The 19,042-nt window shown below is 35.7% G+C and overlaps 2 protein-coding genes and 1 long non-coding RNA gene across 3 annotated transcripts in view; 1 reads left to right on the top strand and 2 right to left on the bottom strand.

The window, feature by feature from the left end:
• Positions 1–830: 830 nt before the first annotated feature.
• LOC140976638 (uncharacterized) lies at positions 831–3,291 on the bottom strand. The gene is made up of 6 exons (XM_073440882.1): positions 3,125–3,291; positions 2,878–3,048; positions 2,229–2,790; positions 1,718–2,153; positions 1,173–1,630; positions 831–1,096 (listed from the first exon to the last, which is right to left on the bottom strand). The coding sequence occupies exons 2-3, from the start codon at positions 2,980–2,982 to the stop codon at positions 2,365–2,367; spliced, it is 531 nt and encodes a 176-aa protein (XP_073296983.1). The 5' UTR covers positions 2,983–3,048; positions 3,125–3,291; the 3' UTR covers positions 831–1,096; positions 1,173–1,630; positions 1,718–2,153; positions 2,229–2,364.
• Positions 3,292–3,302: 11 nt separating this feature from the next.
• On the bottom strand, positions 3,303–5,126 carry LOC140976639 (uncharacterized). Its single transcript, XR_012175252.1, has 4 exons — positions 5,003–5,126; positions 4,766–4,823; positions 4,033–4,163; positions 3,303–3,817 (listed from the first exon to the last, which is right to left on the bottom strand). It is a non-coding gene; the product is annotated as an uncharacterized lncRNA (long non-coding RNA).
• Positions 5,127–5,312: 186 nt separating this feature from the next.
• LOC140976451 (callose synthase 10-like) overlaps positions 5,313–19,042 on the top strand; it is a 58,246-nt gene continuing 44,516 nt past the window's right edge. Inside the window, exons 1-19 of the mRNA XM_073440605.1 lie at positions 5,313–5,708; positions 9,841–9,938; positions 10,187–10,350; positions 11,423–11,525; positions 11,702–11,812; positions 12,108–12,233; positions 13,296–13,385; positions 13,528–13,625; positions 13,705–13,822; positions 14,187–14,315; positions 14,643–14,719; positions 14,837–14,915; positions 15,119–15,211; positions 15,308–15,410; positions 15,524–15,647; positions 15,730–15,916; positions 15,994–16,046; positions 17,852–17,912; positions 18,007–18,088. Of these exons, the coding sequence (XP_073296706.1) occupies positions 5,501–5,708; positions 9,841–9,938; positions 10,187–10,350; positions 11,423–11,525; positions 11,702–11,812; positions 12,108–12,233; positions 13,296–13,385; positions 13,528–13,625; positions 13,705–13,822; positions 14,187–14,315; positions 14,643–14,719; positions 14,837–14,915; positions 15,119–15,211; positions 15,308–15,410; positions 15,524–15,647; positions 15,730–15,916; positions 15,994–16,046; positions 17,852–17,912; positions 18,007–18,088 (2,104 nt within the window). The 5' untranslated portion in view covers positions 5,313–5,500. The remainder of the gene's footprint in view (positions 5,709–9,840; positions 9,939–10,186; positions 10,351–11,422; positions 11,526–11,701; positions 11,813–12,107; positions 12,234–13,295; positions 13,386–13,527; positions 13,626–13,704; positions 13,823–14,186; positions 14,316–14,642; positions 14,720–14,836; positions 14,916–15,118; positions 15,212–15,307; positions 15,411–15,523; positions 15,648–15,729; positions 15,917–15,993; positions 16,047–17,851; positions 17,913–18,006; positions 18,089–19,042) is intronic.

Raw genomic sequence — 19,042 nt, 5'->3', positions numbered from 1 at the left:
CAATCATCATTCGGTCGCTCCCAGTCGCCATTCGGTCGCACTCAGTCATTATTCCCTTATTTCACCATGTTTAATTTCGTAAATTCTTATCCATGAAAACGTACCATAATATAGTAAATATAGTAAGTAGCATATAAAACATGAATTTGCTCACTATTTTTTACTATATAACTCAGTCGTCATTCGGTCGCCTTCAGTAATTTTCCTTTATTTTTCTATGTTTAATTTCGTAAATTCTTATCCATGAAATCGTACCATAATATAGTAAATATATTAAGTAGCATATAAAACATGACTTTGCTCACTATTTTTTACTATATAACTCAGTCGCCATTCGGTCGCTCTCAGTCGCCCTCAGTTATTTTTTCCTTATCACACTATGCTTAATTTCGTAATTTCTTATCCATGAAAACGTACCATAATATAGTAAATATAGTAAGTAGCATATAAAACATGAATTTGCTCACTATTTTTTACTATATAACTCAGTCGTCATTCGGTCGCTTTCAGTCGCCATTCGGTCGCTCTCAGTTATTTTTTCCTTATTTCACACTATGCTTAATTTCGTAATTCTTATCTATGAAAACGTACCATAATATAGAAAATAAAATATAAAACACGATTTTGCTCACTTCGTTTTTGTTATATCTCTCAATCATCATTCGGTCGCTCTCAGTCGCCATTCGGTCACCCTCAGTCATTTTTCCCTTATTTCACTATGTTTAATTTCGTAAGTTCTTATCCATGGAACAAATAACTAAACCATGGAATCCATGGGATGTAAAACAAATAATTAAACTATGGAACAAATAACTAAACCATGGAATCCAAAAAAGAAAAAAAAACACACAATTGCATAATATCTAGTAGAAACACTACAACTCATTAGTTTTTGTTTGCAGTTGTACATAATCAAAAAAGCTACAAAACATCCCAACAACCACCATGGTATCGCTACAAAATCCAATCTTTATTCCAAGTACATGCTGTTAAATAGGGTCTACATGAGTCGACTATCTTGTCATTTATTTCATATGGATTGAGACGAGCTAATTCCACCTCGATGGTCTTGATCACCCATGCACCACAATCACCTCTGCAAAATTAATATTATTAAAATTAATCATGGAATAAATGTAAAATAAAATAAAATTGAATTTGGTAAAACAAACCCAGCAATATTCTGAGGGAATGACGGCGGTCGTGTATTCTTCCATGTATCGGTTGTTACTACGCCCACAATATTCAATAATCGAGGTATTAGCACTTGTAGCGGACGAACATACGACTCCATGTTAATCTCTTTGGTTAAACAAATTCCACAATCATAAATTATGATAGATGTGGCCTTTATATCGATTTTTACAGCAACCCAATGGTTGGGGACATGGTAAGGCACAATAATAAATGATGTTTCTTTCCATGGCAATGATTTCCATTTTCTACTTGATCCTTCAGCCACTCGAATCAAATCCTCCCAATGACAATGAGACATACCCTTTTCAGCTTTGGAATGGACAACACCCAAAAGTCCACTAAAATAACCACCCATTATAGCAATGTCTTGTGCCACTAAATGAGGATACTTTTTTTGAAGCACCAAAAACCCATTCATGCATTCGTTAATGTGCTATAAATAAGAAAAAGATTAATGATTATCACAAAACACATGAAGAACATATATATTAATTAAATAGATTAAATCATATATACTCACAGAAGATCCAAGCCACGACCTAGGCAAGAGCAAATCATTAAACCATTTCTTATCGTAGGCGGCCATTAGGCATTGACGAGTGCCTTTCATTGTTTTAATTTGCTCCTTCAAAGCTTTAGTTAGCTTCGGTGACTTTGCTATTTGAAGTGGTTGAAATGTGCCATTACATGATCCAAGTTGATGGCTAACTAATACAGGGGCGTCTCTGACAATTGCATGAAGGGCGACGATAAGTACGATGACTTCTTGATTTGCCTCTTAACCCTGACATAGGATAATAACATGTTATTGTAAGCTTTCTTATCATCATTATTGTTTGCATCTCCAACTGGTTGGGCATTGGAAGCTCCTTCATAAACTACGAATTGTTGGGGAGTGTGCAAGATATGTTTGCTTGGTTGGATCATGGAGTGTCCATTTAGAGGAGATGTAGAACCTGTATGTAAAATTATATATATCTAAAAATATTTAATCAGGTGACATGACTTATCCACTAAAGCATGTGACTTACCTTCTGATGGCAAGACTTCTTCATTAACACAATTGATATCAAACATCTTTTGTCTCTTTGCTTTTGGAAGTATACTAGTTGGTTGACGTGATGTCTCTGCTGGATTTTTTTCCTGTTTTTTTACCTGGACAGATACCTATTCAAGCTTCTCCTCAATCTTAGTAAATCTTTCATCCACGTATGCTTGCAATTTTGTAAACTTCTCATCTATATAATCTCGAAGTTGGACAAAATAATTTGGAACACTGGGAACCTCTCCAACAAAAGCACTCGGATCAATATGTGTGGAGGTGTGTGGTCGATCTTCTTCTTGACGAAGTGGAGGTGATTGTTTGTCATGTACATCTGCTATCTGGCTTTGCATATCTTCAAAAGAATTTTGCTCTTCTAAGGGTTGATCAACGTTTTCGTGACTGCTATCTGCATAGCAGTATACATTTTGTCTCTCCGACAACAATGGCAGAACATGCGATAAATTAGGATCTGAATCAGAAAATTGACCATTTGCAATGTATGAGGCTTGTAGTTCCAACTCTGTAGGTGTCAACACGCCAATAACCATCTGTATATTTCAAATTATAAAATTCCAACACTCAATTACAATTAAATATCTTTGAAATATTAAATAAATTATTTGCAAAATACGCACCCTATTTAAACACTCATGTGATGCTTGAACAACTTCATTATACTTTGGAGATGATTTCACATGCCAATCATTTGAAATCCATCCACACATACGTGGAAGTATCATGTTATATCTATCTCTTCGCTTAGCAAACTTCTTTGCAATGCCAGGAATACATTCATATGCAAGAATCTGCATTAAAAAAATTATAGCCAACTTAATATTAAATAAATTAACTAAATAAATACAAAAAAAATAAATATCTTACTTGCAATGGATGAACAAATCCGTTCAAAGTAAACGCTCCATATTCGACAATCTTTTCGTTCTTCTTCTTTTTCTTCAATTTGATTGAAGTTAAATCTCGCTTTATACTTTTAAGAACTTCGTTATAAGCTATCGTACCCCAAGGATATTTGTTAAACAAATCCAAATCCTCCAACCGTCTTTTGTCGAACTGGCCAAAGAACAGCAGCACCAAAGTACAAACATGCTAACTTCAATTTTTCCAAATTTATAGTGCGTTCAGGTGTTTTTCTCATTTCCATTAGTTTGTCGCCACCTCCTCAATATATACATTTTCATTGCCACAAAAATGTCTATCCCGAAATTGCATTGTCTCTCCAACTTCAGGAAAATCTTCTGAACAATCAAGCCCAGTTATAAGTGCATACTCCATTTTCGAAAATCTCAACGGTCTTTGATTCACAATCATCCACAACTCATCACTAGTAGTCTTACATGACTGTCGAGCCATCAAGAACCATATAATCTGACTGGATAAATTGTAATCACTTACATACTTAATTAAATTACCAAATTGAGTTCCATCAATCATATTCTGCATATCTGCATCATTGAGGCATTCCTTGATAGTTTCTGATACACTTTTGAAATGAGAGTTTAAACTTAACTTGCATTCAAAGTGATTCTTTCTCAATAACTGAGGATTCAATTTTACCTACACTCGAAAAAACATAAATGATATAAAAAATATAAATATTTTTCAAACATAAACAACAAATACAATGTTGAACACAATTTCTCAACAAAAACACAAATAGTTTATTCATTTATCAGTTACATATATGTAAGAAAGTTTAGGCAAAAACTCAATTCCACAAATCTAACAAAAAGTAAAAATTCTATAAAATTAATATAAAATGATAAACTTACCCAAACTTCTTCTTCTGCCATTTTAATTACAAATGTTAAATGTATGGTTGTTTAAATGGTCCTTGATTAATGAATTAGACCATTGATTGATGGAAAATTTCAATGGAGCTAAGAGAAGAACGGTCGGTCACCTAAGGAGAAGAAGGAATGATTTTGTTAGTTTAACGTCACTCATAAAATAATTATATCAAAGAGAATATTCAAAACTAAGAATTGAACTCATGCAAAAACAATTTTATAAATGATTTACTAAAAAGAAATAAATTAACCTCAAACACAAATAATTTATTAATAATAAATCGTATAGTTGAACTTGCTGGCTGGGTTTCAATTTTAGACTATTGATTGATTCAATGGAAAATTTTTCTAAGCTGGACTTGCGGGCTGGGTATCACCAAATCTGGATGGATTCTAGGGACATTCACAAGATAGCTTTTCGGACTAATGGGGATCATTATGAATTCACTGTTGTGCCATTCATTTTGAAGAGTTAAAGGATCAACAATTAAAGGATTGGGCCACCAAAGGAATATGGTATCAAGATTTGAAACGGACATCTAATTTCATAGAGTACAAATTAAGGAACATTCGATGGCGATCTTTTATAAGATTATATAACATAATTAATTGCTGCCAAAGTCAAAACTGGTACCATTATTACAATACAATCTGCCTAATCCCTTAGGAGATAATAGGGTAAAGAAAGGAAGGAAAAGGGAACTCCCGTGCTTACCTCGAAGCATGAACAATCGCAAGAAATTCTGTGAGCTCGAAATGCCACCTTTATTGAACTGCAGCCAAAGCGAACGTGATAACGATGAAAACAATCAAATGAAAACTGAAGAGTAAACCAGAAGCGAGAAGAAGACGACGAGGATCCAAATAGGTGATATGAGGTAGGAATCCCATAAATATAAACAAAATCAAACACATACAATAAGATTATGAAAAGGAATCGACGGAGGCTCACCTTCCGTTTAAGATTGTAACGGTGCCACTCAGATTTGTAGTGAAGCTTCTGCTCAGAATCGTCGAGGAAGTCTTTGTTGCAAGTGTTGCAAGTCAATCCCGGTGTCTGATGGCACCAAATGCAGAAGACAGCCCATAATGGGATTTCAAAAGAAAGAAAACGGTAAGGTTAAATAAAAGAAAAAAATAAGGATTTGAAAATATTTAAAATGAGATAGAATAGACCTTTTCAAAATGAAGGTTAGTTTTTTAAATATGAGATTGTAAAGTGTCATTTGACTAAATTTCCCCAATTAATGCCCCAGCATCCATTGCAGAAATTAGAAAACTACCCTTTTCCGGCTTCCCATGTCTTTGCGAGTTGTAAAACGGAACTTACACTACGCGTTGAAAATTTCGCCCAAAACCTGAAATGGGAAAGCCCTAAAACCCCTCATTATTCCAATTTCAACTAGATCTGGCGCGTTTTTCGAATTGTTTTCTTCGCATATCTTAGATTATGGCTAGGGTTTTTGATAACTGGAACAGATTGGTGAGTGCTGCGCTGCGGAGGGACCAGTTGCGGGGTACCGGGTATGGTCACGAGCGGACCTCCAGTGGAATTGCAGGCTCCGTTCCCGATTCGCTTCAGCGGACCACCAATGTTGAGGCAATTCTGCAGGCGGCTGATGAGATTCAATCCCAGGATCCTAATGTTGCAAGGATACGTAAGCTACAAATGTTTTTAGGAGCTCTTAACTGCCAATGGCATTATATACTTAATGTTTCGGTTGGGTGCTATCATATCCTTTGTTGAAGCGTATGTGCGTGATAAATTTGTTGACAAGCTGAAATATTGTTTTTACTTGAATTTAGACCTGGTGTTGCACTGAGTAAGGACACCTGTTTTTGAGGTTATTGGGGCTCAAACTGTCTATTCCAACAGCCACTATCTCAATTTTTTTTTAGTTGGATTGGACCTGGTGCTTTGCCACGTTCAAGTGTTCGAGTTAGGTTCCAACATTGTGTAACTCAATTGTACTTTGGTCTCGATCCTCAGCTTGAGCCCGACTCTATTGAACCCAAACAAGCAATTAAAACTCTTGTCAACATTTTCATTGTGTGAAATATCACCCAAGTAAATTATTAATTGAAGGTGACATACATAAATGCATTTCGGCGATAGTACGGGAAAAAACTGAAGAAATTTCATGGATTGTTGAGTGTTAGGGATATAGATGGTTTCAACATTTGTTTTTGTTGTAGAAGAATCATTTTTTTTTTTCATGTAGTCCTCAGAGATTTTCATTTCTCAGCAAATAGTTGCTAATTGGAGCATGATGTGGGTTTGCAGCCATGACCAACAATTTTTATAGCAGGTTAATTGGTGCTACTGTCTCGCTCTTTTCTACTGAACATTTCTATTGTTTCTTCAAAGATGTAAGACCCCTGCTTGTGTTTCATCGTTATTCCATTGCTCCCATTTCCAAATCTTTTTCCCGTCTTCCGTGCTCAAAGGTTGATCCAGTATGATCTCCGAATCTTTCTTTCCTTTAATAAGACATCTTATGGGCACCTCCTTTCTTATCTGTTTCCTATGAATATTTGTGTTACCCCAACCCGCCACGGTTCTTTTACCATTCACCACTACTTGTGCATATGTTTGTCGTTCATACTGCTCATAAGCTGTAGGATCGAAGGATTCTACCTGAATTCTGATCTCTATATTCCCCCTTCCAACGGTTTATAAACCCTCCATCAATGTCCTTCACCTTTATCTTGACTGCTTCCAAATCACGGAACTGCAATGTATCAGTGCTGATATCCAACAAAACCCCGCATTGATCCCCGATAATTTTAAAATTATCCTTCAACCATAAATTCCAAGGTAGCCCACAAATTCTAATCCAGCTGTTGCAACATTTGTCTACCATATCTGTCGTGTTTATATCCGGTCTCCACTCCTTGAAGATCAAAGACACCCCATTATCGAAGAATCCTCTTTTCAGCTTTATATAGTATGAGAACTCATCCGAATTCGATGACCACCATACTGCTTTGTTGGCCTGAAACGGGAATAATTTTACTGATTTTTTTGTAGAGTTTCCAAGAACGGTTTGAATTAAATCCCAAGAAATATTCACCCTACTTTTTCTAACAATGATTGCCTCATGCCACTCCATGTCCGTTCTTAGTCTACCACTATCCTCCGCATCTTTCAGCTGCCCTCGTTTAGACTCCCTCTATATTGTTCTATCGTCTTGTTTTACTGTGATTGTTCTCAACGTGTTGGAATCGTGATGTAGAGTAGATTGTTGAGTCCTTCTTTGACAACTCCCTGACAGCAACTTACCCGAGGTATCCGATATGATCTTCCATCTCCCTGAATTGTAGCCGCTGGGCACGTTCGTAATTTGCTTTCTGCCCCTCATATAGAATTTATTCACCTCGACGAATCTTCCACGATTGTTGTTAAATCTCTGTATTGTGAAGACCGCGTTCCTTCCCCTATATCGATGGAATCCGAGCTTGAATAGGGGTTAGCGATGAAGTCCTTGAATCTTAGGCTTATCCAACGTGCCTCATCACGGTTGAAGTCCATCATGTAACTCGATCTCCTAGTTTTTTCAGCCCACCAAATCGAACTGCCCCCATTTCCCAGACGCAGCTTAAATACTTTGTGTTCAATCTTTATCACTTCATCCCTTGCTACCAGCCCAGAGGCCATACTCCATCTGCTTGTAGCATACATTTCTGGCGAGATTTAATCGATGGACCATTCCAGTACCAGGCTTGACTGCGTGCGCTACTAACAAGAGAAAAAAATGCGCCAGATTGTGCGAGAATGAAGCTAGAGTGCGGACGCACTAAGTATAGCAGAAGAAATCCCATCTCAAAAAACGGAACCGTTGGGCTTGACAAAAGTTTTCCGGCAACCGGCAGTCGGCGATGGTACCAGGGGTGATGGTGTGGTCGACAATGATGGAGGTCATGGGGCACTGTTTGAGGAAGAGAGTTGGCCGTTGGACCGAAGGTTACGCAAGGATGAAAGCATTTTTAAAAAATTCTCTCTCTAGGACATTTTTGATTCTTCGTTAAATATATAATATATAGCATATAGTAACATCAATTCAAAAACCTTAATTTCCAGCATAATATTCCATCAACTTTATATGTAAAATACTAAAACCTGAAATTATTTTACGTTTTTTCATTGAAATATCATAGAAGACACAAAAATAAAGCAAGAAATGTAGAAAAATATAATTTCCAGCAAAAACCTAACTAAGTACATGCCAAAAAAACCAAAATTAGAAAAAAAAGGATAGAAAATAAGCATGTAGCTTCGTTTTGCAATAGTGCCGCTATTTCAGCTATCGCGATTGTCGCTATAGTGCCAATAGCGAGGATAGCGAGCGCGGTATTGGCACTATAGCAAAGTCCATGGCGCGTAGCGGTCCGTAGTGATGTGGTGTCGCTTCGCCACGGTATTCGCTATAGCGAGGGCTACGGGGGCTATTGACAACTATGGTTTTGAGCCCTGGTATTTTTGAAATATCTCCAGAGAACTTTTTGAGTGGGATCATGTTCTGTGTATCCTTGCGGGCATTTGTAGTAGGATGGATTATTGAGCATATATTCCCACAATTTGTTGTAAATTCTTTTCCCCCGTTGCTCGCTTCACGTTACATTATTTCTTTGGATAAAGGTCTGATTGTCCATGTTTCGTCACCCCATACTGATACGTAAGAACTTGGAGTAGTCTCATCAATTTGATTTCCATTGTATTCATAAGTGTCACGCTTTGAGTCCACAGGGTAAGGTCCAAAGCAAGACCTAATATAATGGGTTCCACGTTCAATTTCTTCGCACATTTGGTCACTTTGCAAATATAAAGTTCTCCAACAAATCGTTGTGGGAACTTCAATAATTAGTTTAAAGCTTGTATGCTTCCTTGCTTGCAGTGTGATGAGTCATAATTGCTTCGATTTCCCGAATTAGTTTATTGCTCTCATTTGTTTTTATTTTCTAAAAAATTTAGCCAAAGGGCACTTTCAAATTTCAGACTCAACATTTTTTTTTTGATAGGAAACTATATTATATTAATTAATTAGAAGCAGTAGTAACAGAAAGCGGACTATTGATCCGCACAGAAAGAGAGAAAAGGAAAAAATCCTGGTCAAATCAACATGTATAACTCCAACTCCAATTTCTCACTAGGTTCGAGCTATCCTCTTCTACACCTACCTGTTTTATAGTCAAATTTGAAGTTTTGGTCTGATGTTGATCCTATATCGATATCAGTGATTTTCTTAGCGATATATTTCCAATGTATTTTGATGTCCTTATTCGAAACATCGAAGACTGCCTTCTTTGTTAATTACAAAATGCAGATTTGTCCCAAATGATACTCTTCTACTCATACTGTCAATTTTGATGTTATCCTATATTGTTTTCGTGATTTTCTTGGAGATATCTTTCCAGTGTTTTTTATTGTCCTACTTCCAAGCATAAATCATGGAAAAAATCACCTTTTAGTTTAGTTGTTTCTAGGTAGTCCTGCGAAATTTCTACTCAAAAAAATATTATTGATTCAATTATAAAAACGTGAAATGTTTTTTTACCGTCGAGTTCTCCATTTACTGTCACAATCTCTCATGTTTGATGTCCTTGCTGACTTTGCTTGATAAACTGTCTTAAAATGGTTTCAGATATTCTTTCATGAATGCAGTTTTTTTGCGTAAACGATTTCTTTGTTGTTATAGCTATTCTTTTCATTCTTTTTATGTTAATAAGTTCAGGTATCTGCTTCGACAATCTAAATTTTATTTAATCATTCCTTGACCTTTTGTTTTGAAGTATGTGAGCAGGCATACAGTATGGCTCAGAATTTGGACCCTAACAGTGAAGGTAGGGGTGTTCTTCAGTTCAAGACCGGTTTAATGTCTGTTATTAAGGTACAATAGCATATTCATCTACTGCTCGTGTCTTGGATAGCCTTGGATGAAATTTTTGAATATAGGAAATAATGTCATAGAAGTATATTGTATTTATTTGTTGCTATACACATCGTATGTGATCTGAAAAGCTTCTGTAATTGATTTTGATAGTCGCATGTGATCATCAGGACTTTAGTTTCATGTTGTACTTGGCACTCTTCTTTGAGAAGTACAGTTTTAACTAGGCTCTTCACCATTGGCTGCAGCAAAAGCTTGCCAAAAAGGATGGTGCTCGAATAGATCGTAATCGTGATGTTGAACGGTTGTGGGATTTTTATCAGCAGTATAAGAGACGTCACGGAGTTGATGACATCCAGAATGAGGAAAAGAGATGGCGCGAATCAGGAAATTTTAGTGCTAACATTGGAGAGTGCGTTATTTACTAATTTGTTTATTTCCTTATTGTTTGTTTATCCTTGGCCACCCCTTTGCTGTTCTCATGTGATCAATAACATTCCAAAAGCTACCTTCGACGAATGTGGATTCTGTTTCCAATTGCTCTTTTCCGTTCCCAAAAATGAAGTCAAATATTATAGTCTCCTTGCATTTTACCAGGAACTCGTTCTCACCAATTCTCATATCTCCCATGTATCTATTATTTTTACTTTTTAACTATCACTACTTCCCAAATATTTTCAAAGTTTAGATGCCCTCCATATTATTGAAAAATATTTATCTATGACATGATATCATTAATTCAAAATATTTCTGCATGAGATGATATTGTACAATAAAAGATGTCTTCTTTAGAAGCAAAACCAAACATATATTATATTATCCATTTTTTTTTTTGAAAATTTTTTCAAAAAGTATTTTCCAGAAAAATAATAAACAGAACTAGATATGGCTGTTGTGTTTGTGGGTTGTTCATAACTAGTAGTGCATTCGTATAGTCCAACGAAATTACCTTGCTTGTGTATGTGGCATTTCTACCCATTCAAAAAGTGAAATTTTCTAAATACCACCGTTTTACATCTATGCACGTGCACTCTCTGAATTCTTTGTATTTCTTTATGTTTCTTCTCTTGAAATTCCCTTGCAATGTCAATATGCTGGCCTTTTGATTTAGTGAAACTTTAGACACAACATATTGGAATATTAATATTTATAAATATTCTTGCATGCTTTATGAAAGATGAAATTTGGTTTCTTTCGCCTTTGTCTCATCTTGGATTTTTGCTCAGTTACTTCACCTGACGTCTGCAACGCAGCCACCAAAATTTTTATTCACTCCTGGCACTGATTAAAATTTTCTGTATCTTTCCTGTGTGTAGCCTTTTCGATTAACACAGTTCATTTTCAACATAATTTTTTTAAAGTAATAGTTTTTCAAAGGGCAGACACAATCCATTTTACCTCGATTCTGCTACTTGATATTTATCAGAATATGGTACCTTGGCAAAGTGTCCTTACAGCTTCTCTGTTTTCTCTACCTGTTGTAGCTTGAAAAGAGTATTTGCTACTCTGAGGGCTTTGGTTGAGGTGATGGAGTCACTTAGCAAAGATGTGCCGGCAGATGGAGTGGGAAGGCTGATCACGGATGAGGTATTCCCTTGCCTTCATCCCCAGTTTCTTAAACTTCGTCTTGATATATATATATTTCTGACTGCTTTGCTTCTTTTATTATTTTGCGCCATCGATTGATTTATTTTTGTGTTAAAGAACTCATTCATAGACAATTTGTTTGCTCCAAACTTGCTTTCTTGTGGTTATTGTTACAGTTGAGAAGGATAAAAAAGTCAGATGCAACTATGTCAGCAGAACTGATCCCGTACAATATTGTCCCTCTGGAAGCACAATCTTTAACCAATGCTATTGGGTACTTTCCAGAAGTAAGTTCATACTCGAATTATATAATCGATACATCTGCCACTTACCTGATTTTATCAGCATTTCTAGGCATGATGTCAAAAGTGCTTTTTGAAATTCGTAGAATGATTTTTTGATCTTTAGGTTTTATAACCAATATCGGATGTTAAGATCTCGTGTTTCTGTGGAATGAATATTTCTTGATATTGACAATCTTTCTTTCTCGTGTTTCGGATTTTGCTGTCATGGAATTCTCTTGAGACTTCTAAGAAGTATTTTCGGTTTGTTCAGATTTGGTTTTGCTGATGATCTATGCAGGTCAGGGCTGCCATGTCAGCAATCCGATATTCTGACCAGTTTCCTCGACTTCCAGATGATTTCGAAATTTCTGGACAGCGAGATTTGGACATGTTTGACCTGTTGGAATATGTGTTTGGTTTTCAGGTTTTTCTCTCTTTTCAGTCCCTTTGTCTGTCGGGGGAATAGAGCGTATATGTTATTGAAACCTTGAATTTTGAATGATTTAAGTTAAAGTTTGGCAATCCGATCAATTTTGGGAAAACTACTAACAAATTCACTCTACAGAATTTCATGTTAAAAAAAATCTTGACATAAATGTTTTATTTTAAGTAATCTATTTTACTTAATTTTTATGCCAAGAAGCCCGTTTATTAATCTAATATTATCTCTTCTTAAATTTCATACTTAAAAGGTGAGTATTGTTTAAAATATAAAACAATTTTTAATTTTGTTTTACAAGATAAACTTTATGTCCACGGCTATATTCAAATATATATAAAGCATATATTCGTAAAAAAAATTTGTTTAAAATTTAAAAATGCCTATTTGGATAAATTTTTATCTAAAAAAATTTCAAATGAACTTTTTATATGTTTTTAGGAAAAATATATTAGGGAAATAAATTAATTTGATATAACTTTGATTTAATTAAGTTAAACTTTAATGTTGTTATTAAATTTTATATTAGAATTTTTATGTTGTAATTAAATTTGATAATTGATAGATAATTTAATATATTTGTAAAATATTTTTACTTGATGATAATTAAACTAGTTTTTTCATAAAGTTGAGGTGTTTTGGATAAAATTTAACTTTCAAGCATATCGATCAACTATCAAGGGTAATTGAGGACAAGATAATCTTGAGTTTGATCAAATGTGTTTTTTGGTAAGAAAATGCAGAGGAATGAGTATTTAAGTCGTAACTTTTTCTGCATAAGAAAGTTGGTGAAATGGGTTTTTAGTAATTTTCCCATTGTTTTTATTCGAGTTACTTTTTTAACCCTCTCTTGACTAAATCAAAATGTAAAATTTATGTGGTCTTAGTTATTTAGAATGTTTTCCTGTAAATGCACTCCACGTAGGCAGCTAAGCTGATACGTGAATGATTGACTGATATGATTGCCTATGGCTTCTTGTTTCATGGTGATATTCGTTCTCTATTCTCCCTTTGATTAATTTAAGTTCTTGATTTTGCTTATTCCAGAAAGACAACGTGAGGAACCAGCGTGAGCATGTTGTTCTTGCTTTAGCGAATGCACAGTCACGACTAGACATCCCGGTTAAGACTGATCCAGTGAGTGGTACTATTAGTTATTACTTCTTATTGTACTGTTCCAGTGTTCTGTACTAACTCATTCATAATTTTTTGGTCAATGATATATCATGTCGTAGATGACAAATATTAATACCTCTGTGTGTGTGTGACTTACCTTCAGAAACTAGACGAGAAAGCTATAAGAGAGGTCTTCCTGAAAGTTCTGGATAATTATATCAAATGGTGTAGATACCTGCGGATTCGACTCGTATGGAATAGGTTGTTACTACATCCTCTTATATCTTATTATCTACAAATATTTGATACAATCTAATTTCTGCTCAGTTACTTGCTACAGTTTGGAAGCTATTAATAAGGACAGAAAGCTTTTCCTAATTTCACTCTACTTCTGCATATGGGGTGAAGCTGCAAACGTCCGCTTTCTTCCCGAATGCATCTGCTATATATTCCACCATGTATGTTGTTGATGTCCATGTGTAGAAAATTTTATGTGGAGCAGTTATCTTTTATTCTTATGTACTGTGTCGTAAAGTATCTCTTCCTTGGTTGCTTATGTTTGTCAAATTTGATTATTTTTCCATAAACATTTTTGTAATTTAAATTAGCATGGAGTCCACCTTTTGTTTTCTGTTGTTATGTATAGGAAATGAAATAGCTATTATTGTAGTTTAAGAATGCAAATTTTGTTTTATTTGCTAGTATATTAAACTTATTAATGCATTTTTTGGTTTATGTTGGCCAAACATTATCTTAAAAACATCTGGCAATAAATTTTTAAATGTTAATTCAATCTTGATATTTGTTACTTGGTTTATTTAGATGGCACGGGAATTGGATACAATCTTGGATCACGGCGATGCGACTAAAGCTGCATATTGTACAAGTGAAAGTGGCTCTATTTCCTTTCTAGAACGATGTATCCTTCCTATATATACGACAATGTCTAAAGTGAGCATATTTGGTATATGCTTTAATTATTTTTGCCTACGTGTTTTGCCTAACATGTAGCTATTGCACCAGAACATAAAAGCCGATGCCCCTGTTTTTTGAAATCACAATATTAATTTCTGTCTCAGTTCTTGAATGATTCTGATTTCTCAAACCTTCAATAAAAGTTTGGTGGTCTGTTATTATTGAACAAAGGAGTTGGTTGGCTAAGTACTCTCACAGATGTTTCCTGATTATATTAAAGAAAATTTTATCCTAAACAATCCTTTCTATAATTTTTTTGTTTTTTGCTTCGGGTGCATTTCAAAATTACGTTTTCATTTACAGGAAACTGAAAATAACAATAATGGGAAAGCTGCGCATTCAGAATGGCGGAATTACGATGACTTCAACGAATACTTTTGGTATGTGCATGTGTGTGTGTATGTATGTTTGTATCTATCTATCTATCTATATGTACATAACTGGATGCTTCTTGGATTTTTTTAATCCTGTTTATTTCATTCATATTGCTTGTGTAGGTCTCCTGCATGCTTTGAATTGGGTTGGCCTATGAAAGAGGATTCACCATTTCTTTTGATCCCTAGAAAAGGAAAAAGGGTCGGTTTTGATTATTATTTATTTTATTCTTTCTTTACTTGCATCATATGTTAATGTGCGAAATGTAAATCAAACTTTCGTTTCTGCTTTTCCTGTAGGCCTATTCCTATTATCTGCTAATATAATGTTTCATTAACTGTGAGCTTGAATGATTACTTAACAGCACTCTGTTTTTAATTTACGTATGCTTTTTAAAATCACAGACGGGTAAAAGTTCATTTGTTGAGCATCGGACTTTTTTTCACCTTTATCGGAGTTTTCATCGTTTGTGGATCTTTTTGATCATAATGTTTCAGGTAATTCTCTATGTTTTTCTGCACTCTACATCATATGCCATGCTGTTGCTTGATATACGCCCCACCTCTTGAGTTTTTCGCCCTATTTTTTTTCAGGCCCTTGCTATTATAGGTTTCAACAAGGGGAAGATTAATCTCAATACCTTTAAAATTTTGCTTAGCATTGGACCGACATTTGCTATCATGAATTTTTTTGAGAGTAAGCAATTATATTTTTAAATTTTGTCATCTTTGATATCCCGAACTTACTTTTCTTTTCCCCAGCTTCCATATTCTCTGATTTCTTAACAGCCTTTGTTTTTTGACCTTTAGGTTGTTTGGATGTTGTCTTGATGTTTGGGGCTTATACTTCTGCCAGAGGCATGGCTATATCAAGGCTTGTTATCAGATTCTTTTGGTGTGGCTTCAGCTCTGTGTTTGTGCTATATATGTACCTGTGAGTGCACACTCTTGGTTTTTTTCGTCATGTTTTTACTGCTTCCTATACTAGCAACTCATACAACAATGTTAATTTTCAGGAAACTTTTTGAGGAAAGAAACAGAAACACCTCAGATTCACTATATTTTCGGATTTATGTACTTGTATTGGGTGTATATGCTGGTCTTCGCATCCTTTTTGCACTGCTTCTCAAACTGCCTTCATGTCACAGGCTCTCTGAAATGTCTGATCAGTCTTTTTTCCAATTTTTCAAGTGGATTTATCAGGTATTTACTGTTTTCTGTAGTATGAGTTCGTAATGATCATCAGTGTTCTGCTCTATAACTCCTATGGTAAACTTCAGGAGCGCTATTTTGTTGGTCGAGGACTTGTAGAAAAGACAACCGATTACCTAAGGTCTGCTTTGTTTATTTATTTAAAATTATAATTATTGAAATTGTTGTGTTAATTCCCTCAGATTGCGCATTTGAATGGAGGGGTCGGATGGGGAGGGATTTTAACCATGGATTCAAATTTCACTAATACTTGGTGCACATTGATATCCATGATGATTATTACTATAATTTGATGAGGCCGGACTAGCTGCTTTCCAAGTCAAATAGCAACCAAATTTGGTGTAACGACCACAGGCCCAGTGGACCGCCCATACGACCCACTGCCCCAATCGACCCAAGGCTATCCCGATCTTGGGCTCTGCTCTATGGGCCTTGGCCCATCTATGGAAATAGCTCAATTGGTACCAGACTTGTGCTGAGTATCTATATATCCATGTGGTCTTAGGTTCGATCCTGGGAAGGCACAGACTCCAGTGCATGGGCTGGAGAGTTCTATGAGTAACCCATACGACGCCTATGGAAAGCCCGTGAGGGAAGAGTTCCATAGATGGGCCAAGGCCCATAGAGCAGAGCCCAAGATCGGGATAGCCTTGGGTCGATTGGGGCAGTGGGCCGTATGGGCGGTCCACTGGGCCTGTAATGGGTCGTTACATTTGGTGTTTACTTTGAACCACTTTTGATGGAAAAACAAGCCATATGCTCCTAGTGATGGGATTCAAAATGTCTTTACAAACGCCTCACAATTTTTGACAAGCAATTGCTTTTATTGTTTCCCTTCTATTTCTCTGACCATCCACAGAAAGAGATCATCCGAGGAGTCATATATTATTCTCTCCATATTCACCATCCTTCAACCATTTCCAGTTTTTGGTACTTCATTTTTGCGCATAGACTCGATCAGCAACAGGGTATCTAGCTTTTGAATCCCCAACTAAATGATATTTCACCACCGCATTCAAGATCAATAAATGAAGCTAATTTGTTCTCTGAATCCATTTTATGTAACTTTTCAGTTGTCCTGTGTACTGGGGTAGTTAAAGTGAAGAGGGACATAAAGTTTGTAGGAACTCATAACTTTTGCTATTATGAAAAGAATCATTTTGCATCTACAATTGATAACATGCAAAGATAAGCAGCTAATTTATAGAATAACTATTGATTGGTAGTTGTGTATTGATAAATTATCAAATTGATACATAGGCTATTTGTAGTTACCTAATTATTACATCATGGCTAACTAAAGGAAAAAGTCAATTTTGCCACTGGTCTAAACGTTTTCCGCACTGGAGAGAGGGACTGATGTGCTGTATAATTAAATATTCCTGCATACTCCCATAGGACATGGGATGAACCAAAGCCCGAGTAGGTGTTACCCCATGCCGTTACTTTTTCAGAATTATGTTTGTGGCTGATGCTGCAGGTTTCTTGTCTTTATAGAAATGGATGTTCATGGAGATTTAGGTCACTAGTAAGTTTACCAGGAAGGCATCTTAATTTGATTGGTTATTGGTTCCATGAAGAGATGGAGCATTGCTTAGCCCTGTTACCGGGGTTGATTACTTAAGTAATGTATTCTCTGAAATTTGTGGCGCATTAAGTTTTACGTTTTTGTATTATTGTTCTGCATAACCTTTTGTAACATTTTATTGTTGATTCAGGAGAGGGNTATATCTGAAGATTTTATTACTTGACCAGAAGAATTCTTGTTTTGTTGATAAACTTCGGCTGCATTATTTGTTAGATCACAAATCTTATCTTCAGACCATTGCTGACATGCGTCCATACACACTTGTGTGTTTGTTGCCTTATCACCACAAATGTTATTAACGGATCTTAATTGTGTTCTTTTGTTTTTCAACTGCACAGCTACGTGTTATTCTGGTTGGTGATCTTCGCATGCAAATTTACGTTTACTTACTTTCTTCAGGCAAGTCATCATATTCTCTCCTTTTTATTTATGACTAATGAAATTAGCTGGATTTTGTTCATGTGAGAATCAGTTCAAAAATTTCTCATGGCAGATTAAACCTCTAGTCGAACCAACCAACATAATTGTAGATCTACCACCAGTGCAGTATTCATGGAATGATCTTGTATCAAAGAGTAAGTTTGTTTTTATTAAATTTTCTGTGCTAGCATACTTGCTTTTAATCATATGTTGATGACTGCTTAAACTGAGACTTTCAATGCCTTCTTTTAGAAGTCACATGTTTATGCCTTCCGAGCAATGAAATAAGTTACCAGACCTCATTAGAGTTGCAAATTAGTTAAAACAAGTTTCCTTACTTTCTACCTTTTTTTTTCCCATTTTCTGGTAGAGTGGGTGATTTACCTTTGAGGAAAATAAAATTTCTTTGCTTGTCATTGCAGTTGAGTAGGCAATGCTTTTGTTTCATGTCTCCCTGTTAAACTTCTTTGATACTATATCACAAGCGTTTTGCCATTTCCCAGCCCCACAAACCCCTCTTGTCGGCACTCGGCCTCAATTGGTCGTGTTTGTACATTATTGGCTTGGGACTTGGCCAACTTATGATTTGTTAGGTTTTGGACTTTGATTAAGTTAATCCACCTCGATCCTTATTTTTTTTTCCTGAACTGGCTTTCCCTGCAAGACTCGACCCATTCGTCTTCAAATAACTCAATTAAGGCATCTTTATGTCTCTCAACCCATGGACTTGAGATTGGACTCCCATAGATTCATATCAGATCCCTTTTGAACTTTCAAGCGTAGTATTTCCAGTTCCGACCTTGATTGATTTGTCCATGGATTATGGTGTTGATAACATCATTTGGTCTCTCTTTGGTCAACCAATCCACTCTATCCTGGGCTTAGCAACATTGATCCCAGCCCATTCCTAGGGTATATAATTTTTGTGATTTCAATGATTGAATTTTCCCAAAGCTCTACACAATTTGGATAATTTTTTTTTACACTACCTTCACATCCTAGAAAATTGGCAATGCAAAGCAGTGAGCTTAGGCGAAAGTCTTGATGGCATCAATTTCATGTTTTTGCCTTTGCAGGCCATTCCAAGACCTATTATTCTTTAAACAACC

Source organism: Primulina huaijiensis, chromosome 5 (genome assembly GCF_012295235.1).
Source record: "Primulina huaijiensis isolate GDHJ02 chromosome 5, ASM1229523v2, whole genome shotgun sequence".
Classification (NCBI taxonomy): domain Eukaryota; kingdom Viridiplantae; phylum Streptophyta; class Magnoliopsida; order Lamiales; family Gesneriaceae; genus Primulina; species Primulina huaijiensis.
This window is presented reverse-complemented; position numbering and strand designations above follow the sequence as displayed.